The sequence below is a fragment of the Prunus mume genome, linkage group LG4 (genome assembly GCF_029339155.1).
Source record: "Prunus mume cultivar Tortuosa linkage group LG4, ASM2933915v1, whole genome shotgun sequence".
In the NCBI taxonomy this organism is placed as follows: Eukaryota; Viridiplantae; Streptophyta; class Magnoliopsida; order Rosales; family Rosaceae; genus Prunus; species Prunus mume.
Window position 1 is genome coordinate 23,808,529 of NC_142701.1, and position 22,429 is coordinate 23,830,957.

Here is a 22,429-nt window from a genome sequence, read left to right on the forward strand (position 1 = left end):
CCTAAGGCTGTTATGGTTTGAACCTATTTTGGAACCTGTTTTGGTTTGTGCTTATATTCCTAAGGCTGTTATGGTTTTGGTATTTTGGAACCTGTTTTGGTTTTTGCTTATATTTGGTTTGTGGGATTATTGATGTCTGTTATGGATAATTGACCATTCAGTATGTCACCATTTGTAACCTCTAAAAAAGTTACCATTCATATCACAAATCAAACTTAACTAGCATTACATTACTTAACTAACTAGCATTACATTCATGTCACCATTTGTAACCTCTAAACAAATTACAATGAACAAACTTAACTAGCATTACATTACATTACACCAAATTACATTACATTACACTAACATAACTACTGCCAAAGTGCCTTACATTAGATTAACATTTGTTCTCAAATTAAATTTGCCCACTAAACTACTATCAAAGTGCCTTACATTACATTAACATTTGTTCTCAAATTACAGTGCCCATTGAGCTATTGTCAAAATGTCTAATTCATCTTCATGGCAAACACCACCAACCAGGAAAGCAACATAGCAGCCCACAATATTTTTGACTTTGCTCAAATCTTTGCATTTTCCTTCTCCACCCTATCAATCTTCCTCAGTAAACCATGTATCAAAGACTTTGAACGCTCACACATTTCTGCATCAAACCACTGAAAAAACCTACATCTTTTTTCTCCACTTCCCTGTATCAACCAAGAACAATGACTGAAAATTTGAGTGGTAAAATGACTAAAAATTTCATCAATAAGAACTCTATCAATTTGTGATGCCCAAAACAATGACTGAAAATTTGATCTTAAACATGCTTACCTTTGACTTTGGGCAGACTAGAAATCTCTGCCCTCGGTTTGAACTGGTCTAAGAAGTCTGCATCCATGCTAACTTCCCACAATGACACCATTGGCCATGCCTTCCTTCTCCTTGCTTCTCTCATGTTTCCATCAACCCAAATCTTCTACTCCACAATCTCCCAATTTCAAACTCCACCTCAGAGTTTTATAAACCCTTAATTTCTTCTCCAGTTTCTCCCAAAATCGAAGCCAACTTCAGATTTTCACAAACCCTAAGCCATCTTCTCCAATTTCCCCTTCTCACCCAAATTCCCCCTTTGTTAGAACTGAGAAACCCTTATTCGAAGAGGTTAAAGGTTCAAATAAAATGGGGCCCAACGCTCGTAACGGAACGTCAAAAACTGACGGAACGGGTAACGTGAGACGGTTTTTAAAAGGTTGGGGGGTACTTTAAGACCTTTGCAACCACATGTGGTAATCTAAGACAAGTTTGAAAGTACAGGGAACATGTACATAATTAAGCATAGAAAAAAATAACGAATTCACAAAGTTCTCGATCCGTGGTGGGTTCAGGTGGTCTGGCCCACCACGAGTCATGATACTATTGAGTTGGAATGTTCTGGGGCTTGGGAACCAACAAACATTCCGTGCTCTTCAAGAAATCCTCAAAGCAAAGCGACCCAATTTGGTTTTCTTGTCATAAACGAAAACTAATGTGCATCAGATGGAAGGGGTGTGAAAGAGACTTGACATGGATTATTGCTTTAGTGTGAACAGGTGCAGGTTAGGTGGAAATTTAGCCCTTCTTTGGAATAAAAATTGGACAATAACTATCTTAGCTCACTCTTTAGCTCATATCCATGCTATTGTGAAGGCTCCATAAGGTTTTTCTTGTAGAGTGACAGATTTTTATAGAAATCATGTGACAAATCAGCGGCACCATTCTTGGGAGCTTCTTCGACTTCAATCTCAGGTGGGGTCGGGTCCCTGGATTTGGTGTGGTGATTTTAATGAAATTTTGGAAGATAAAAGCAGCTCGGTCGTCGATTCAGAGCTTTGTCTCAAATGGTGGACTTTCGACATGCTTTGGAGGACTGTGATTTGCAGGCTATTCCATTCAAGGCTTACAAGTTCACTTGGGATAATGGTAGAGCTGGAGTTGAGAATGTTAAAGCCCAACTTGATCGTGTTGTGGTAAATAAGGGATTATGGCAAGCTTGTGCCAATATGATCACTTATAATTTGGATTACTTAGAGTCTGATCATCTTCCTTTGTTAGTTGTGACTGACAACAACTCTCAAAGGAGATGAGTTCGGAAGAAACGTTTCTTTTTTTAGGAGATGTGGATAGAAGAAGAAGATTGTGCATAAACAATTTGAACTGTGTGGAGTGATGATCATACTAGAGGTGATGTATGTGAGAAATTGAATGAATGTGCTCAACGTTTATCGGATTGGAATAAATCCAATTTTGGGCATGTGCCAGAAAAATTGCAAAGGCTTCGAAGTTAACTCGCCGAACTACATCAAGTATTTCCTTCTGAACATATCATCCAACAAAAGGCTTTGTTGCAACGTGATATTGATTGCCTTTTATTGAAGAAGGAAACTCTTTGGCGGCAATGATCTCAAGTGTCTTTGTTGCATAACGGTGATCGTAACCCACATTACTTCCACAATTATGCGAGGCAATGAGGTGGATGAAATCAGATTAATGGTGTTTTTTATATCAATAGGGTTTGGAGGCAGAATGAAAAGGAGATTGAGGATACTTTCAACACTCATTGATTAAAAAAGGTAAACAGGGGAATGTGTAAAGATAAAAAATTATTATTATTTTTTCTATATTTTCAAAAAGTTAGTGCAATACATATTTCACTAATTGAATGAAGAAGAAAATGTTAAAAGGGAAAGATGAAAAGACAAAGGGAGGAAGATGCTATATTTTTTATATTTTCAAGAATTAGTAGGGTATACATGTCACTCATTAAATGAAAAAGAGAAAATTAAAAGGGAAGATTAAAAGATAAAGAGCTGAAAATGTTATCTTTTGTTTTTCATTCAAGAAGTTAGTGGGGTACACATGTCACTCATTGAATGAAAAAGATAAAGCAGAGAAGGCGTAAAGGTAAAGAGAGAGAAACCACCAAGAGTGGCCCAGTGGTTTGTCCGCCATTTGGGTAAGACTCTGGGGTTCAGCTGGGTTTGCTCCTTAGTTCAAGTCCCAGCAGTTGCAATACACTGTGGCCAGCGACGGACTCTCGCTAGTGGGGATTAGTCGAGTGCGCAAGTGGCGGACACTGATGGTACTTACCCCAAAAAAAAAAAAAGCGTTATCTTTTTTGTTAAGTAAAAAAATATATAAAAGAGGAAACTGTAAAGATAAAAATGATTATCTTTTCTATATTTTTAAAAAGTTGGTGAAATTCACATGTCAGTCATTGAATGCAAAGAGATAAGCAAAATTGAAGGAATCTTATTGCTATTACTCGAACAAACATGAAGCTACGTTTTTCTACCAACACAGATCTATCAGTTTCTAGTGTCATTTAAGTCCAGTGACTCTACCATTTAAGTAAGGCTTAATTATGTACATGCCCCCTGTGCTTTCAAACTTATCTCAAATTACCACTTGTGTTTGCAAACGGCTCAAAGTACCCCCCAACCTTTTAAATTCACATTACCCTTTCCGTCAGTTTTTGGCGTTCATTCTGAATATTCTTGTTCATCCCTCCTCCCCCAAAAATTCCGAGCAAGCCCTTCCCTTTGTTACTGTTCATCCGACCAGCTTTTGGGCTGCTATCTCCTCCTCGCCACCCCAGCGGCGACATGGGTATCAAAAGAACCAGCACGTTGTCCTCTACCACCTCACATCTCGATCGCGCCAACCGCCGCTGGATCGCCGAAAAAGCAAGAAATTGGCGGTTTTTACCCAAAATCTCCATTGCTCGTTCGAGCGATTCCGAGCACCATTTGCTTCGATCCAGGTATCGTTTTTCAACCTCTCGAGCTATTCTTGCTGCTAGTTGTGTTGTTTATGAGAAATTTCTGAGTTTTGGAGGGTAAATAAGCAATGAATAGTAACAAAGGGAGGGGATGCTGTTCTGGAATTTTTGGGGAAGGGGGATAAATAGTAACATTCATAACGGAACATCAAAAAAGCTGAGCAGTAACGTGAGACGGTTTTTAAAAGGTTAGGGGGTACTTTAAGACGTTTGCAAACACAGGTAGTAATTTGAGATAAGTTTGAGAGCACAGAGGGCATGTACATAATTAAGCCTTTAAGTAAATCAAGTTTCTTTGGGTGGAACGGGAGACCTAAGAATCCCATACCTTGAGGAAACCAAATAAAATAGAAAAACTTTTTTTTCTTTTTCACTTGTTTCAGTTATTTCCTCATTTATTCTTTTTCCTATTAAACACACTTTTTACCAGAAATATCTTTTGGGGTGCAAATGTTATCTGAAATTGTCACTAAATTAGAATTGAATTACAAAAATCCTTCCGAGCAACAAAAACGAAATTGAGTTGCAAAAACTCTCACTATCACAGTTCACAAGCAGTTGATGCATACACCTTATTCCACTTTACTCTTTGATGTAGACTAGATGCAGAGAGTAAGGACAGGAAAAAAAAATACAATATCATATAAGGAAATGTCACTCGTTTGAACTAGTTCAGTGGAATCTCCCTAAACTGACTGTAAAGAAATGTCTTTACCAAAAAGTCCAGCTACTCCCTTCTCAGGGTCACTTTGTTTCACAATCGACTCTCCTACCAAAACCGCTTTAACTCCAGCTTCTTGTACATAGGCAATATCATCAGGAGTGAATAGACCGGATTCTCCTACCACAATTATGTCTCTTTTACGGATCTCTTCGCCCCGCTTTCCTTCAAGAAGCTTCTTTGTGTTACTAATATCAACCTCAAATGTTTCTGCGGGCAAGCAAAACTAAGCTTATCATATTGCACACAAAATTCAAACAGGAAGTACATTACTGAAGACTTTAGAAAAGCTCTCAGATGTTGCTTCAAAATATATTGGTAACATTGGTCATTCAAAATATATACATAAAGATGATATGATTAGCAAACAGCCATATTGTAAAGTACAAGGAAATAGAAGTTTCCTAGCATATGCCAATTCACAGAACTTAGGAAATTTTACCCAGATTGCGGTTGTTGATGCCAATAAACTCAACTTCCTCAATGCCAAGAACACGGTCCATTTCCCTCTCATCGTGCACCTGCAACAATGTAACATAGTAGATATTTTGGGGATTAGATTTCATTGACAATGTCGTAACTGAAGCATAACTCTGCATATGAAAGTAGCCCAGAATAGACCAGATATTCTCATACAGACAAGGACATCTTTCCCACTTGAAACCTCACAAAATTTCCACTCACAGAAAAAAAAAAGAGTATAAAAAAGTACAAAAGATGAAAGTACAACTCAAACCTCAACAAGTGTGGCCATGCCAAGCATCTTGCAGATCTTTGTCATGTATTTGATGTCAAGGTCAGGCAAAACAGCAGCAATCAAAAGAATCGCATCTGCACCTTTGGATCGAGCATAGTAGATTTGCCAAGCCTCAATGATAAACTCTTTGCACAACAAAGGGCACTGCAAATTTTTCTAGTGTTAAAAGAATAACTTATACCAATAGTAAATCATAGCATGTGAACAATACTATGAACTGAAGAACATTGCTTACGGAACAAACCTTTACTCCAGCATCTCTTATTGCCAGCATATTGTCATAGCTTCCCTATATTGATTAACCGAAAGCAAGTGAGAAATGGCTAATAGTTTTACTTTTAAATATCATGACTTCCAAAGAAAATCAAATTGTAGCCTTGTAGGAGTATCAAAACAGATAAAACTGATTTGTTCACCTGAAAAAACTTTTCATCTGCCAAAACACTAAGACAAGCAGCTCCCCCTTTTTCATAAGCTTGGGCAATTTCCACCTATCATGAGAAAATATTAGAAGAATAAGAACTAATGAGAAGATTTGGGGAAGAGAACGATTTTATCATACATACAAAAGCAACGTAGGCAGCTAATGCCCATTGGGGGCAGCTACCCCCACTCAAGTTTTATTTTCCCAAAAGATATGATTGTATTACTGTGTAGAAAAGACACAGCATACAAGCACTGCCAATACTCCCCTCCTTCACCTTAAATATAACTACACTACACTTATAGTCATGTAATACACCACTTATGGGTATGTAATCTTATCTGCCAATATTAGGGTTGACCAAATTTTTTAGTTTAGTGGATTTCAATTGAATTAATTATAAATTATCATTGGTATAAAAATGTTAATTTTATTGTTAATAACTGGCATAATAATTGATGTAAGAGGCAGATGCGAACTGTTACATAACGTGATCACTGGTAAAAGAATGCAGCCCTTTTAGCATTACTTTTTTTCAATCTTATTATATAGTTCAAAGTCGCTCCCACTAAAGAAAATTTCTGACTCCGTCCCTGCAAACAAGCATACATATATAAGCATTTGTCCCATTCCAACCAAATGAGGAAGTCGTTGGATTGGACTAGGAGGATGAAAAGTATATCCTGATCAGTATCACAGAACAAGGATTGGAAATGATGCTTCCATTTCATTTCCAATGGAAACACCACCTCTATTCTGATGAGCATGAATTAATTCAGCATACTGAATCTGGTACCACCCGGACAGGAATAGAAACAAACTTCCAAGCACATGAATCACAATAAAGCAATGAAGACTTACCGGATCAAAATTTTCTCTCAGGACTCCTCTACTTGGAGAAGCCTTCTTCACTTCAGCTATCAAACCAGGCAGTCCAGTTCGTGAATTTGCTGCTCTAAGAGCTCCAATAAAATCCCTAACGGGAGGAGCATTATCAAGAGCTTTCTTCAAAGAATATAGAGGTTGCCTCTCCTTTAACTGAAACCAGCAATCAAATCATGAATGTCATTAGCAATATTCAAATTAACAACACATCCAATACAAAATTTGACTAAATTACTATGCTTTTTTTCCAATTGGATCTTTAAATCCTCCATTTTCTTGGGTTTTAGTTTTTCTGACAACCCAATTCATCAAAAACATAAAGTTGATGACTTCACCTGTGCAACTTGAGTGTCTTTGTGCCAAATGATTTCCTCCAAAATATTTCGTGGAGTATTGCCCTCATTCTGCAAGCGAAACTCAAAGGGCCCAACATAGTGCAAAGGGGGTCCAGTTGGTGGTCTCCTTCTGATTCGGATGCCTTGGCTCGCAGCTACTTCATTGTGGTACATGCTATTCTCCCATTCCTTGATTTTCAGCTCAATTTTCACAGGCTCAGGTTCGTCATCCTTAGACTCCATCTAAGAACAATCAAACAAATTCAACGAAATTTCAAAATATCAATTCAATGTATTACACACGATCATCTGCAAATAAACTAAGAATTTAAAAATTAAGAACCTGTTGAGCTCGAACAATGAAGGAAGACGAAGATGGAAGAGAAAGCGAGTTCCCTCTACGCGGGTTCAAAGCTGTGCCGAGAATGGAGCTTCTGGGTCTGGAAGTAAAAGAAGGGACAGCCCGGAACGAAGCCAAACCCTCCATTATTCAATAAGGATTTGCAGACAAACAAGAAAGGGACTCTCGGCTGTTCGTCTTTTGGGCCTTTGGGTTTTTCGGCGCTGAGACCGAGGCTGAGGCTGAGGCTGTGCCTGTGGCTGTGGCAATGGGTAAAAAAACATATTTCCGGGTTAATTAGGAAAGCTCTGTCCTTGAATTAGCATTTATGACTTACGTTAGGAATTGGTTGATTGTGATTTGGAATTTCTTCTATTTAGGGTGAATTTTCTATATCCATTTTTCAGTTTCTTTATTTTTCTTATTTGGCCGATCATTTCCTTCTATTTTCTTCTGGTAAAAGAATATTATAACTAGTCTAATGCACGAGAAGGGAAGGGACATCGAACTCGGATGCAAGGGGGAATGCATATTGCCTTGGCCAATGTAACCCACATATGATATGCATTCCTTTCCTTCTATTGGAGCATTAAATTTTTGTATTCATTTTATTTGGCTTACTAAATTAAAACAAAATAAAATATGAGAAAGTTTTTTTTTTCCCTTGTTGGTGAAGTGAAAGGATTGATAAACGTAGCTTATCTTGAACATTATTTCCTCTGTATTATCATTGTATTATCTATTTAATCAACACCAGATAGACTTTGAGACCTGTTAGGAGACTTTATACACACCAGACGAAATTATCTATTTAATAAACCAGAAAACTCAAGGTCATAGCTTTCTTGTTCCCCTTTGATACTACATGTAAATAGCAATGCATCCTTTTGGCCATGAACTCCTTCCAAATGATGGTTGTGTTGATAAAACTCAATTGACTTGCCTAAAGTCACATAGGAAGCCAGGATGTAAAATTGAGCTAAAAGCTCATCAGAAAAATGGCTTAGAACTGTAAGCACAGGTTTACATCACATCATACTTGAAACTCTTGTCACTTGAAAAACTTCCTGAACCCGTTGAAGATTGTTAGAGCTCTCAGTTCACCTCTTCTCATATCCCTCAATCTCCTTCTCAGTATCTGAAACCATGCACATCAGCAACATAAATAAAGACAGATACATTATAAAAAAACCAACAGCAAAGCATATGTCTCACCAAATACATGCAATCAACAAGTTCAGTTCTATTTTTTAAGTTCCGACTTTCATGAAACCTCAGGACCTACATGCACAGTGTTTATAGACTTCTATGTACCAAATGCAGCATGCTTCATGCTCTGGTTAGAATAATCAATCTATAGAATCGAAATATCATTTTTCTTACGTATTGAGCACGAAATAGGATTCTCCGTTCACTGGTAGACAAGTCTACTGCTAGCTGTTTCAGAAACAACCTTCGGTTTAGTTGCTTCGGAGATGTCACATCCAAATCCATTGATCCACTTGCCTGTCAGTATAAATCAATTGTGACTTAAATGTTCAAGGTTCTTAGCTCCATCCTATCTAGAGTGCATAGAGTTGTGTTGTTATTGAAAGATGTAGAATTTTCTTATAAATTATTGGCTCACCTGTAAGAATTTGTTATACTTTGATATGCTAACTTCACAACTGTCCAATATGAACTGAAGCGCTTCTTCCTCTATTTCACTGTATCTTAAATCCTTCTTGGTGGTAGATTTGTTGGATGCTGCAGCAGCCATCTAAAATACAATCTTTCAGATAGGTTCTACAATATTGAAGATTTGATTAAAACTAGGAAGCTAAACTATCACACCTCTTCAAATTGTCCACTCATACTTGGAGGACTGACGGCTAAATAAGCATATGCCATTAGCTCCAATGGCCAACCAGTGACTTGTATAGGATAACATTGAGATCTGCTTGGAGAAAAATACAGTTTGGTGACTAGCAAGTATACTCCACACTGACCGCCAAAACATTCACCATGTTCGTATGAGGTGCAAAAGAGAGCTTAAAAATGACTAAAGACTAAAAATATGATCTGTTAGAGCTATCAGGTACTCACGCTGATAGTCCATGCTTTCTCAAAGCTTCCAACTTCTCCTTATAACATTTGTCAGATTTTGAAATGGAAAGTGACAACTCAACAGAATCTCTAGGGTTGGTGCCCTCCCTTGGGACAAACCCATAGGATAACAGTAGCTCCCCATTAGATTTCTTGCCATAGGAAATAAAAACCTGCATTAAGTGATGAAAAGGAATCACTAGAGGTGTTGATGATTAAACACGTAACTAAGTAATGATTAACCTAAAAAGACATTGAATTAATGCTTTTCAATTATTTCTTTTTTGGGTATGTCTTTGCAACTTCAATAATTGATTTATACCTACAGTTGTGAAAAAAGGCCATTGTTTACCTGCTCACCTGGCTCATATGACACATCTGTTGAAAAGACAACTCCCTGTGATGATTTATCGTAATCCAAAAATGCGTCTACCTACAGAAGTCAAATTAAGATGCACATAGTGAGTAAGACTTGTGAAGGTAATACTTCAGATCATGTTTACTGAAAGAGACTCTGACAAACCTCACAACTATGGTTCAGCATATCTGCCCAAGGAACCAAGGCAACCTTTCCACCCAACGAGGGTAACCGAACCTGTGCTTATGAGAAAAAAAAGACGTTGAGGTCATATGTTGTACAAACCAATATTGCTTTTTAGAGGAAATATCCAATATCAAATTTCAAGCAACGTGCTATTTCAGTACCAGCTGATACAGCACAAAAAAATAAAATGTGAGACAGTACCAAGGAAAAAAGAAGATATAGACTTTCTGAGAGATGGTGCTTGGACAACACAGGCAGATCAAGTCAATAATATTTTCTAAACAAACATTTGAAGTATGCCTACTTCGTATCAGAATTTTAGGCCCATCATCTTTTTAGTTAAGGAAAGTGCTCAGTTAATGTTCAAGATCCACAGCATGTGCATTAGGAGAGTTACATTGGAGAAGCAGTAACCAGAGGGTTTTTGGATAATTTCTTCCTTTCCCACATGATATTGATGATGGAATCATATCACATCATAAATTTGTGTACTTTAACAACCATTCTCTTCACAAGGTCAAACAACTGGTACAATTTGACACCATTCTGTAGATTCAGAAACAAATTTAGCATGGAATTGTCATTATAAACTAAGTACTTCACTTACCAAGCGTGAGAAAAGAATTCCAAATGACCATTTGAAGGTTTCTATGTTGAATACCTGTTTATAATACAAGGAGGGAAGTCACACATGGGGCAAAATCAGAGATGACATGTGGTTAAAGTCCAACAGTAGCAAAGCATACATGCATTGAAATTTAGAACGTGCACATTACGCTCAAAATGAAGGATAGTTTCACTATATGATATGGAGATAAAAAAGTATGAGTAAATTTACGGAATCCAGATAATTGTATGCAGATCATTGATCGAAAACTGATCTGGCTCTTGAATTGAGCAATGTTAAAAAGATCTCCACTAGTTATGACAGAATCAAGGAAGAGTAGTAGTAGGAGGTTGTTCCATCAGCATGTATACGTATATGTGTATATATATGCAACTGGCCTATATAAGTTTAATACCTCTTCAGGAAATAAAGCAGGATACTTGGAGAATATTCTAAGCCTTAAATCATTGTATCTGCGCCAGAGATAGGAATAAATAGTCAGTTCAGCAATTACAAGATCATGAACTCACCACAACATTAAGTTGAGAATAGTATATACCAAAAGTTACAAATGACGGAACAACAAAGCTTTGAAGAAAATTATAATAGAAAACACAGGGCCATACGTTCCAACAACATTAGTAACTCTTTCAATTGCCCGTTGTCTAATTTGTGATGCTTCCAAATACCGATCAAGTTCTTCGCGAGTCCTGAAATGATATATAAAGGCTGTAGAAAAAGCCTGAGAGTAGACTCTTCCCATAATAAATGATAGACTCATGAAAATTCCACCATTGGAATAAATCATGGAAAAGAGATTCTTAACGCTTACCAATACAGAAGTGAATAAGGCTGTCTTGGTAAGGCAGAAATATAGTTGCTCCATCTAGAAGATTCAAGGGAGCTTGCTTCACTAATCAGATAGGTGGCAAGAAATGGCCAGTCAGGCACACCATTTTGCTTCAACACCTTACCAGCCTCCCCACAAGTCCACTCCTAACATTTAAAACAAGACAAGCACAACAAACATCATAGATAGAGAAAAGCATCAGTGTCCAATACATAATCACTGGCAGCCAAATCATTTTATGAAATTGAAATAAAGAAAAGGGCATTTGAGTAACTTTCAGAAAATTTTCCAGAGAAGATCTTACTGAGTCTGCAGTGATAAACAGAGAGGGAGGCACAAAGAGCAGCTTCTCCCCCTTCCTTATATTCTTCAAAGCAACCAGTCCTCTCTCCCCAACTTCCACTTTTTGCAGGGCCATTTTCTGGGGTGGAAGGCCCGAGTCAGTCAGCCATTTCTGCAGGGCAGAAGCGTTTTCCAAAGAATCACTTTCACAGCCCCATGGGATTTTCTGGGGCACTGTGGCTTTGGTGCTGTTACTTGTGGAGACTGTGCACTGAATTGGGTTTCTGCGGAAATTCAATGGGAGTGACTGAAATATGGGACTTTTGTGTTGTGGATGGAAGCTGGGAATGAGAGTGGTCTGCAGAACTCTTGAAGCTTCAGCCATGGCTACCCAAAGCCAGAGAGTAAAATAAGTGCCTTATCTAAGGTTATAAGTGGTTTGGTTTCGTGGTCGTTTATCCAGTTATAAAACGCGCCGTTTGTGGGCTTTTTTGTCTTCGCGTGCAGTATAGCCGCCCGGCTATACGGTTAAAATATCTGGCATTATAAATTCAAGCAAAATCGATGGCATAACTGTAAATTCAAGCAAAATCGATGGCATAACTGTAAATTCAAGCAAAATCGATGGCATAACTGTAAATTCAAGCAAAATGATTGGCGTAATTGTAAATCCAGGTAAAAGTGGTGGCATGATTATGAATTCAAGCAAAATCAATAGCATAAATGTAGATTCAAGAAAATAATGGCATATTCGTAAATTCGTGCAAAATCAATGGTATAACCGTAAATTAAAAAAAACATAATGGCATAACCATAAATTCAAGAAAAATCAATGGGAATCGTAATTCAAGCAAAACTAATGCCATAATCGTTAATTCAAGGAGAGTGAATGGCATAACCGTAAATTAAAGAAAAATCAATGGTATAATCGTAAGAGCATCTCCAACCGATGTGTCAAACGTGCCACATAGACATTTAATAGCTATAAATAATATCTCACATCACTCCAACCGATGTGTCAAATCTGATGTGGAATGAAGGCTGGAGGTTGATATGTTATTTTTGACATCCCAAAAGCAAGATGTCAAATGAATATTTTATTATTTTTTATTTTTCTATTCTTTTTAATAAAAAATGAATCAACACTAAAATATAATAAAATAATAATTTAATTTGGCATATTGGATGGAGTGTAAAGCTGTGTAAAATGTCAAATTGCCACATCAGCCATCAAATTTAAATTTGACGTTTGGTATTTGACACTCTAAGAGGAATGCTAACAATCTTCTTTATAACCTTCTTTTTTGGACCTTCTCCCTTCTCCTAATGACATGTGTTATTTTCTCCACACTTAAAACAATGACATTAATGCATTAGACAATATATCTTTTGTTTCCAAATTTACCCTTATTAAATGTATTAACTTTATATTTCCTTCAATTTACAACTTAACTTAAAAAATCAAATTTAACAAATAAACACTAAAAGTTCAATCAAATAAATATTTGTAAATAAAAACGAATTATACTTCCCTAAAACAAAAATATTTTTTTTTTCCAAACATAAGTTTTTCAATAAAACTGTTAAAATTTATGGAAAAAAAAAACAGATAAATATTTTTTAAAATTAATGAACATTCTAATTGAATGAAAAAGTTAAAAGATAAAAAGAAACTATATAAAAATTTAAAAAAATTAAAAAAATACCCAAACCCATTACACCATCTCTCTCTCTCTCTCTCTCTCTCTCTCTCTAACCCAAAACCCAGTCCCCTCCCTAGGCCGAAACAACGCCCCCATCCTTACCCAATCATCACCATTTCTCTCCAATCCAAAACTCCACTGTGCATTGTGCTTCTCATTCTCTCTCCTCCTTCAATTCCATACCTAAAAACCCATCTCCTCTTCGCTCACCAAAAAAAGAGTAAACATATTCTTTTAAAAAAAAAACTAAAAAACTAACGTTAATTTTGTGGGAGATGTTAAAATTTTCTCTTAATTTTTTTAACAAAGTGGAAACAAAAGCTAGTTTATCCAATGCATTCCATGAGGGTAAATTTGGGAAATAAAAGATGCATTGTCAAATGTAATAATGACATTGTTTTAAGTATAGATAAAATAACACATGTCATGAAGAGAAGGGAGAAGGTAAAAAAGAGAAGGTTAGAGAGAAGGTTGCTAGCATTCCCCTAATTGTAATTCAAGCAAAACAGATGGCATAATCGTAAATTCAAGCAAAGTTGATGGCGTAATTGTAAATTCAGGCAAAATCAATTGTGTAATCGTAAATTCAAGCAAAACCGATGGCATAATCGTAAATTCAAGAAAAGTTGATATTATAACTGTAAATTCAGGCAAAAATCAATGGCATAACCATAAATTCAAGCAAAACTTATGGGGATAATCATAAAGGTCTAATGAGAACTAATCTGCTTTGTTTATTAAATTGCCTTTAGAAGGTTTAATTCTTCTGTTGAGACGAAAGAATGTTCCACGTTGAAATGATTACTTATGTCAAATTTAAAGGTTGTTGCTTTGGAATTTAAGGATAATCCCAGATGAGGATGTTATTTGAGGATTTCTTGGTTGACTTTAAGCCAAATCTCATCTTTGTGACGCTGAAGTCATTAGGCTAACCATTCAAAAATCGTTAAAGTCTTTTCTAAGAACTTAAATTTCAGTTGGTCAAAAGTTGACAGCAATTTTGTCTAGGATTTGCACTAATAACCAAATAGGAAAAATTACAGTGCAATTAAAACAACTACTCAAAGATTAAGCTTATTACTAAAATAGTTTGTTAGTCTCTAAATACATAAAAAAAAAACAATCACAATTAATCAGCTAGAATCAAGAAATTCTCAAGACATAACTTGCAATCCACTTTATTAAACCAAACACATTTCAAACTCTCAAGACATATTTGAGTACTTGTTGAGAAATACATTACAAATAACTTACACAACCACATATGCAAAATATACTACACAATTGGTACCACGAAACCTCACACCACAACAACATAATATTCTTTCAAGGCTCAAATACTTCCCTTATGGCCTTGGGCTAAGTTCTGCGTCCCCTTGTGCCTCTTGGCTTCCTCCTCTTGCTAAACGTCTCCACAAACCATTCGTGCTTCTTTGTTGTCCATATGTCCCCAACAAGCACTCCAACTATCAGACCACTGACAACTCCTGGCACAACCACGTACCAATCTAGTGCAATTTGAAATACAGAGTCTTCATCTTCTTCCACGATTGATGGTGGTGGCCGCGTTGAGCTCTCAGAATCTTCACATTTCTTTGGCAAAGAGTTTCCACACAAACCTGAGTTTCCTTCGTACGAGTCCTCCTGGAATGTATCGAATTGTTTGCCAAGTGGTATGGGGCCGGAGAGATGGTTATGAGATACATTAAAATATGCAAGGAAAGTGAGTTGTGCTAAATTACTCGGGATCCTTCCTGAGAGCTGGTTCTGGGAGAGATCTAACGATTCGAGAGCGGCCAAGTCCCCAAAAGATGAGGGGATGTTACCAGTGAGAGAGTTGTTGGAAAGGTTCAGCAAAATAAGGCCTCTTAGTTTCCCAACGGGACCTTCTGGAATTTCTCCTTCGAATCTATTACTTGACAGATCTATGAGTGTGAGAAGATAAGGGGTCTTTTTATATTTCAACTCAACACCTTTGCCACTTATTGTCATTGCGTAATGATACTTAAAGTATTTTCCATTGAGAACATTCGTATTTACTTCAAAATAAGTTGGCTGGTTTTCATCAACATATTTCATGGAATTCCAGATCTCTAAGTAGTTAGAGGGCAACATACCTGAGAAACCATTGTTAGATAAGTCAATGATATGCAACTTTGGGAACTCATGTTTAGTTGCAGGCTTCCCAATTACGCCATGAAATCCATTAGACCGCAAAATGAGAATCCTTAATTCTGGAAGTGCCCCTAACCAAGATGGGAAGATGTCACTCATCTGATTGTTTGCAAAATTAAGAACCTTTAACTGAGTACAATTCATCACCCCTCTTGGTAGCTTCCCCTGCAACTGATTATAACTAAAATCAACAATTCTCAGACTAGTTTTGCTTGGACATATTGGAGGAATATATCCAGTAAAAAAATTGTTATGCAGGCCCAATAGTTCCAAAACACTAGAGTTACCCAAACATTTTGGAAGCATGCCACTGAGGTTGTTGTTGGACAAATCGAGAACTTGGATATAATTGAAGTTGCAGAACAGAGGTGAAATTTCTCCAGTATATTTGTTGTTTCCGACATCATACAATCTGATTGATTCCGGTGGAATTGGCAGAGGTCCTTGTAACATGTTAAACCCAAGACTCAGAGAGATCAGATATGTCCATGGGACAATGCCTTGATTTTGGTCAAATCCAGTCAAAAAGTTGTCAGGGAGATAGAGTTCCAACAAAGTTTCTCTAGTTGCATTCCAGACCCATTTCGGTATTGGGCCGTGAATATAGTTGCTAGAAAGGTCTAGACCAGTCAATTCGGATTGATTTTTCAAAAAATTTGGAAACTCTGTTAAGTTGCAGGAGCCCAGTCTTAGAATTTGAAGCTTTGGAAGAGTAGCACTTAAATCATTTCTGATCTCCACAGATAACATGTTGTACGATAATTCAAGGCCCTTCAACTTTTTGAGCTTGGAAAACTGATCAAACTCAACCAACCCACTCAAGTTATTACCGGAAAGATCAAGATATTCAAGATTTTTGAGTTGGAAGAGTGACCCAGGAATTGGTCCTTGCAAAGATGGGATTTGACCTGATATTTCATTATCGGACAAGTCTAGAAATTCAAGTTGTGTCAGGTTAGACACAAAAGATAGGAATTCTCCCTTTATGTTGGTATCTTCAAGGTTCAAGTGGTAGAGTTTGGTTAGTTTTCCAACCCAAGAAAAAGAAACAGATAGCTTGCCTTTGGAAAAGTCATGAAATGAAGACATGGAAAGGTGACTGAGTTGGGAAAGGTTTCCGATTGAAGATGGAACATTGGGATGAAAATTACACGACATGATGACAAACACATTCAAGGAATGAAGGTTTCCAAGGGAGGTAGGCAGTTGGCCAGAGAAATTCGTGTGGGCAACATTCAAATCCTTGAGGGCATTGCTCCTGTTAAAGTTAGGAAAATAACCGGTAAGGTTTGAGTTATAGAGCAGATAGAGAACCTCTAAGTTTGGTAGGTGGAAAATGCCAATTGGGAATTCTCCATTCAACCCACAACCGCGAAGTTGGAGAGATGTGAGAGAAGATGCATTGACCAAGATATCAGGCACCATGGAGTACATCTCTACCCAATTAAGATGAAGTTGTTTTATGGCGGTCAAGTTTTGAACCAGGCTTCTCATGTTGGCTTTGTTCAGTTTCAAATTGAAACTATCATCATCAACTTTCTGCGAATTGAAAGACATATCAAGGGTAGACAGCTTCGATAACTTTGAAATTTCTGATGGAATTTCTCCGGAAAACAAGGAATTTGAAAGGTTGAGATATGTTAGACTCGAAAGATCATCACCGAATCTTGATGGTATTTGAGAGAAATTGAAGTGATTATCTGAGAGGTCAAGCCTCTGCAAGTGAACAAGGCTGAAGAGAGTGTTGTTGGAATTGATGGAACCGTAGAGACAACTGCTACGGAGATCAAGGCCGACAACATGGCCAAAGTCTTCATCACACTCAACACCATCCCATGAACAACAATTACTCCGATTCCCATCTCCTTCTCGCTTCCAAAATGAAACCTTCGAATAAGCAAGAGGATCTGCAGAAACAGACTTGCTAATTGCAAAGCTTTCCTTGAACTGCAGCAACGCTGAGCACTCATCAACTTGGCCAAGTGCCTGAGTCTGTGCAAGTAAAAAACAGTGAGTGGCATTGAGTAATAGCAAAATAAAACTACATACAGAAATAAACTTCGACCACCACGATTCCTTTCCCATCGCAGCTTTGTTTTCTGATTATGGAAATGCTTATGGCTCTTACGTAATTAAGGATCGAGAAATCCACCTCCTTTTATAGACACAGCTCATGCAAAATAATAAAGGAAAATGGGGATGCTTAATGAGCGGTTCCAAGACTTAAAGTCAAGTCGTCTGCAGGATTGATATTTATCTTGCTGGAAATATTGTTCCACAGAGTCTTTTGCATGTAACCACAAACATTGCTGTCAAACTATAATTATTAAAAGTAGTGACATAATCGAACATGATCGCTTTGAACATAATTTGTGAACCCAAATGTGTTGCCTACTGGGGAGGGCATTTCCCTCCTCCACTCTCTTTTATTTCCATTTTATTTTTTTAGGTTAGTGAAAAAAATATTGTAGTGACTTAGTCTGAGTCATGTCAGTTTGGCATCTTTGTTTGAAATATATCCAGTGGTGGTGGTTCTACAAGACAAGGCTACAGCCTGGCCCAAAATTTTCCAACCACAAAAAGTACATAGCTTTATCCCAACCCAAATAATAATAATAATAATAAAAGAAACGTTATAACTGCCCAGTTGATCTCTCCTATTCTCTACCTTTTGGCATCAACTCTCCTGCATTTGAGGATAAGGTTAATTACATCCCCCTTACTAATGTATCTTTTTATATTTATTAATAAAATTTACTTGTGCAGTTGAGTTTAGTATGTAAATTTTGCCTAATTATTTTTTAAATTATGGATCCACCACTAAATCTACCTCATGTTCTACATTTTCTTCGAGGCTAAATGAGTGGTTTATTATTTGGGCATATCAATTGTTTTAGAAATTTAGTTCTTTTGGGTTATGTGAGTTTGGCTTTGGATCATGTATTTTTAAGAACTTTTCCTATTAAGAGGGGCAATAACATATTAAACTCAAACCCAAAACCTTTCTTAGAGGGAGCATTTGCTCCAAATATTGGGTACTTAATTAAGAACAACAATTCAGGAAATCAAAGAAACTAAGCAAACAGGAAACAGAAAATGTACTTTTTTGTACTCATACAGAAACATATTACAAAGTTACAAACATTGTTGTACAAATTAATACAAGCAAATTACACCACCACCCTTATTGTAATAAAACAGAATGCACCAGACCCCATACAAGAATTCTAAACAACAACAGCAGCAGCTGCAAGATAAAAGTACTTAGTTTCTGTGTCCTCTCCTCCCCCGTGTGCCTCTTGGCTGCCTCTTCCTGCTAAATTTCTCTAAAAACCATTCATGATTCTTGCTTGTCCAAAAGTTCCCAGCAACCACTCCAACTATTAGACCACTAACAACTCCTGGCAGAACCACATACCAATCTAGTGCAATTTGAAACCCGGAATCTTCATCTTCTTCAAAGATTGATGGTCGTAGCGATATTGAGCTATCACATTTCTTTGACAAAGGCTTTCCACACAGACCTGAGTTTCCTTGGTATGAATCTTCTAGGAATGTACCAAATTGTTGGCCAAGTGGTATAGGACCCCAAAGATGGTTATAGGATACATTGAAATATTCAAGGAAAGTGAGTTGTGCCAAATTACTGGGGATCCTTCCTGAGAGCTGGTTTCGGGAGAGATCCAACGATTCAAGAGCCGTCAAGTTCCATAAAGATGATGGGATGACACCAGTGAGAGCGTTGTTGGAAAGGTTAAGGAAAAGAAGGCCTCTTAGATTCCCAATTACACCTGCTGGAATCTCTCCTTCAAATCTATTACTTGAGAAATCTATCAATCTAAGAAGGTAAGGGGTCTCTATAAATTTCAACTCAACACCTTTTGCGAAAGTCGTGATTGAGTATTCACAAATATAGCCATATCTAACTGAGCTGTCTAACTTCGGAAGGACTTCAAAATAAGGTCGCTGGTTCTCGTCAACAAATTTCATGGAATTCCAGTTCTCTAAGTAGTTAGAGGGCAACACACCTGAAAAACCATTGTCAGATAAATCAATGATGCACAACTTTGGGAAGTCATGGTTAGTTGCAGACTTCCCAATCATGCCATGAAATCCATTAGACCTCAAACTGAGAAACTGTAGTGCTGGAAGTGCTCCTAACCAAGATGGGAAGATGTCGCTTATCTGATTGTTTCCAAGATTAAGAAACTCTAATTGAGTGCAATTGGCCATTGATCTTGGTATCTTCCCCTGTAACTGATTGTAACTCAAATCAACCATTTTCAAACTATTGTCATCTGGACACATTTGAGGAATACCGCCATGAAAAGAATTGTAAATCGTCAGCTTCAATATTTCAAGAGCACTGGAGTTCCCCAAACATTGTGGAAGCATGCCACTCAGGCTGTTGTTGGACAAATCAAGAATGTGCAAATGATTCAAGTTGCAGAACGAGGGCGAAATTTCTCCACTGTAATTATTGCTGCCGACCATATAGTGTCTGATTGATTGTGGTGGAATTGGCAGTGATCCTTGTAACATATTGGTCCGGAGATCTAAAGAATAAAGATTCTGCCATGGAAGATTGATTGGATTTTGGTCAAATCCCGTTAAGAAGTTGGAAGAGAGGTCGAGAGTCAACAAAGTTTCTCTACTTGCATTCCACACCCATTTTGGTATTCGCCCTTGAATGTTGTTGTTGATAAGATATAACTCTCGCAATTTGGATTGATATTTTAAAATTTCTGGAAACTCTGTTAAGTTGCATGACGTCAAATCCAGAACTTGAAGCTGTGGAATAGTAGCACTCAAATTGGTTATGATCTGCAGAGATAACTTGTTGTGTGATAAATAAAGTTGCTTTAACTTTTTGGGCTGGGAAAACTGATCAAACTCAACTTGTCCACTCAAGTTATTAGAGGAAAGGTCAAGAAATTCAAGATTTTGGAGCTGGAAGAGTGACCTAGGAATTGCTCCGCTCAAATTGTTTTCCACGAGGTATAGAGTAGTTAACTGGGTCAAATTCATAAGCCAAGACGGGATTTGACCAGTTATTTCGTTACCACCCAAGTCTAGAAATGAAAGTTGCGTGAGGTTAGCCACAAAACTTGGGAATTTTCCCCTGATTTTGGTGGCCCCAAGGGACAAACTGTAGAGGTTGGTTAAACTCGCTATCCAAGACAAGGAATATTCAGAAACTAATTGGCCTGTGGAATTATTATTTGGAACGTCATAAAATATTCCACTCATGTCAAGGTAGTTGAGCTGGGTAAGGTTTCCGAGTGAAGACGGAACAAGGGGGTAAAAATGACAGCGAGAGATGTCCAAAAAATTTAAGGAATGAAGGTTTCCCATAGAAGCAGGCAGCATACCAGAGAAATTTGTGGCCCGAACATTCAATTTCTTGAGGGCATTGCTCCGGTTAAAGTTAGGAAAATAACCGGTAAGGTTTGCGTTACCTTCCACATAGAGAACCTCCAAGTTTGGTAGGTGGAAAATGCCAATTGAGAATTCCCCATTCAACCCACAATCGCCAAGTTGGAGAGATGTGAGAGAAGATGCATTGACCAAGATAGCAGGCACAGTGGAGTATATGTCTACCCAACTAAGATGAAGTTGTTTTATGTTGGTCAAGTTCTGAACCAGGCTTCTCATGTTGGCCTTGGTCAATTTCAAAGGGATACTATAATCAGCTTTCCAATAATTGAATGACAGATCAAGGGTAGACAGCTTCGATAGCATTGAAATTTCTGATGGAATTTGGCCAGAGAAACAGGAATATGAAAGGTTGAGATACGTTAGACTCGAAAGATCATGACCAAATCTTGATTGTATTTGAGAGAAATTGAAGTGATTATCTGAGAGGTCAAGCCTCTGCAGATGAACAAGGCGGAATAGAGTGTTGCTGGAATTGATAGAACCGTAGAGACAAGCTGCTGCTGAGGTTAAGGCCAACAACATGGCCAGAGTCCTCATCACACTCTACACCATCCCATGAACAACAATTACTCCGATTCCCATCTCCTTCTCGCGTCCAAAATGAAACCTTCGGATAAGAACGAGGATCTGCATAAACAGACTTGTTAATTGCAAAGCTTTCCTTGAACTGCAGCAAGGCTGAGCACTCATCAACTTTGGCCAAGTGTCAAGTCTGCACAAATGAAAAACAGCGAGTATCAATGATCGACAGAAAAAGAAAACAACGTAGAGAAATGAACTTGGACCGACACGATTCCATTCCCATTGCAATTTTGTTTTGTAATTATGAATGCTTAATTATGGCTCTCACACGATTAAGGGTGGAGAAATTATAAACTCCTTTTATAGACGCACAACTCGTGAAAAACGTAGTCGAGAAAAAAGCATAAGGGAATCAAAGAGAAGAAGCCAAGAAGGTGAAGAGAAGTTTATCGTCTTCAAAGTCTTCGAAAGCTAACCATTCAAAGTCTTTAAAGTCTTCCAAAGCTGGTTCTAACTTGTAGCAGAAAAGTATGTCTTGTTAATTTCTTCGGCGCTTTCAACAACTAAATCAACTGGCCGTCCACATCCACAAGTAACTAAAACTTTTGTTAATGTCTTCTTCTCTCTCTTTCTTGAAGCGGGGCGGGGGAGGTTTAAATTGGTGAGTAGGTTCATGCACTTGAGAAGGCTGTGACTAATTGAGTTCTGTTCTTTTGGAAATGAGGAGGGCCTGACGTCATCTTCTTACAGCAGCAAAATGTTCTTTGTCGGTTTGCTTGGGCACATTTCTTTGTCCGCATTTGTCGACAATTCTCGGCCGTTCATCTTTTTCGCTTATTTTGGTAACTAGTATTAAAATGGAAGGTATTTGTTTAAATAAAAAACCCCATGATATTATTAACTTATTATTTGCGTCATAAATTATAACGAAGTGCCACATCATCACCAATCCAGC

The 22,429-nt window shown here is 37.5% G+C and overlaps 4 protein-coding genes across 4 annotated transcripts; all 4 read right to left on the minus strand.

Annotated features, from left to right (window-relative positions):
• Positions 1–4,258: 4,258 nt before the first annotated feature.
• Positions 4,259–7,566, minus strand: LOC103329270 (indole-3-glycerol phosphate synthase, chloroplastic-like). The gene is made up of 8 exons (XM_008231718.3): positions 7,271–7,566; positions 6,928–7,170; positions 6,569–6,745; positions 5,700–5,774; positions 5,528–5,572; positions 5,263–5,427; positions 4,969–5,047; positions 4,259–4,736 (listed from the first exon to the last, which is right to left on the minus strand). Exons 1-8 carry the CDS (start codon positions 7,412–7,414, stop codon positions 4,492–4,494), a joined length of 1,173 nt encoding a protein of 390 aa, XP_008229940.2. The 5' UTR covers positions 7,415–7,566; the 3' UTR covers positions 4,259–4,491.
• A 484-nt stretch (positions 7,567–8,050) lies between these two features.
• LOC103329271 (Rubisco methyltransferase family protein) lies at positions 8,051–12,071 on the minus strand. The gene is made up of 12 exons (XM_008231719.2): positions 11,658–12,071; positions 11,336–11,499; positions 11,130–11,213; positions 10,919–10,976; positions 10,504–10,557; positions 9,876–9,947; positions 9,705–9,785; positions 9,353–9,525; positions 9,101–9,203; positions 8,895–9,026; positions 8,651–8,773; positions 8,051–8,405 (listed from the first exon to the last, which is right to left on the minus strand). The coding sequence occupies exons 1-12, from the start codon at positions 12,018–12,020 to the stop codon at positions 8,319–8,321; spliced, it is 1,494 nt and encodes a 497-aa protein (XP_008229941.2). The 5' UTR covers positions 12,021–12,071; the 3' UTR covers positions 8,051–8,318.
• Positions 12,072–14,489: 2,418 nt separating this feature from the next.
• On the minus strand, positions 14,490–17,706 carry LOC103329282 (receptor-like protein 6). The gene has a single exon (XM_008231730.3). It carries the CDS (start codon positions 17,596–17,598, stop codon positions 14,698–14,700), a length of 2,901 nt encoding a protein of 966 aa, XP_008229952.2. The 5' UTR covers positions 17,599–17,706; the 3' UTR covers positions 14,490–14,697.
• An 887-nt stretch (positions 17,707–18,593) lies between these two features.
• Positions 18,594–21,607, minus strand: LOC148918232 (receptor-like protein 6). The gene has a single exon (XM_089051038.1). The coding sequence runs from the start codon at positions 21,487–21,489 to the stop codon at positions 18,778–18,780; it is 2,712 nt and encodes a 903-aa protein (XP_088907164.1). The 5' UTR covers positions 21,490–21,607; the 3' UTR covers positions 18,594–18,777.
• Positions 21,608–22,429: the final 822 nt, after the last annotated feature.

What these genes read in the sequence shown, in the direction of transcription:
- LOC103329270 (XM_008231718.3), bottom strand. Translation starts at nt 7,414, where the DNA reads ATGGAGGGTTTGGCTTCGTTCCGGGCTGTCCCTTCTTTTACTTCCAGA. An exon ending in TCATTGTTCGAGCTCAACAG is followed by an intron (nt 7,171 to 7,270) that starts GTTCTTAATTTT and finishes GATTGTTCTTAG; the next exon opens with ATGGAGTCTAAGGATGACGA. An exon ending in CATCAACAACCGCAATCTGG is followed by an intron (nt 4,737 to 4,968) that starts GTAAAATTTCCT and finishes GCTTGCCCGCAG; the next exon opens with AAACATTTGAGGTTGATATT.
- LOC103329271 (XM_008231719.2), bottom strand. Translation starts at nt 12,020, where the DNA reads ATGGCTGAAGCTTCAAGAGTTCTGCAGACCACTCTCATTCCCAGCTTC. An exon ending in CTGCTTTATTTCCTGAAGAG is followed by an intron (nt 10,558 to 10,918) that starts GTATTAAACTTA and finishes TATTATAAACAG; the next exon opens with GTATTCAACATAGAAACCTT. An exon ending in TGAGTGGACAATTTGAAGAG is followed by an intron (nt 9,027 to 9,100) that starts GTGTGATAGTTT and finishes ATTGTATTTTAG; the next exon opens with ATGGCTGCTGCAGCATCCAA.
- LOC103329282 (XM_008231730.3), bottom strand. Translation starts at nt 17,598, where the DNA reads ATGGGAAAGGAATCGTGGTGGTCGAAGTTTATTTCTGTATGTAGTTTT.
- LOC148918232 (XM_089051038.1), bottom strand. Translation starts at nt 21,489, where the DNA reads ATGAGGACTCTGGCCATGTTGTTGGCCTTAACCTCAGCAGCAGCTTGT.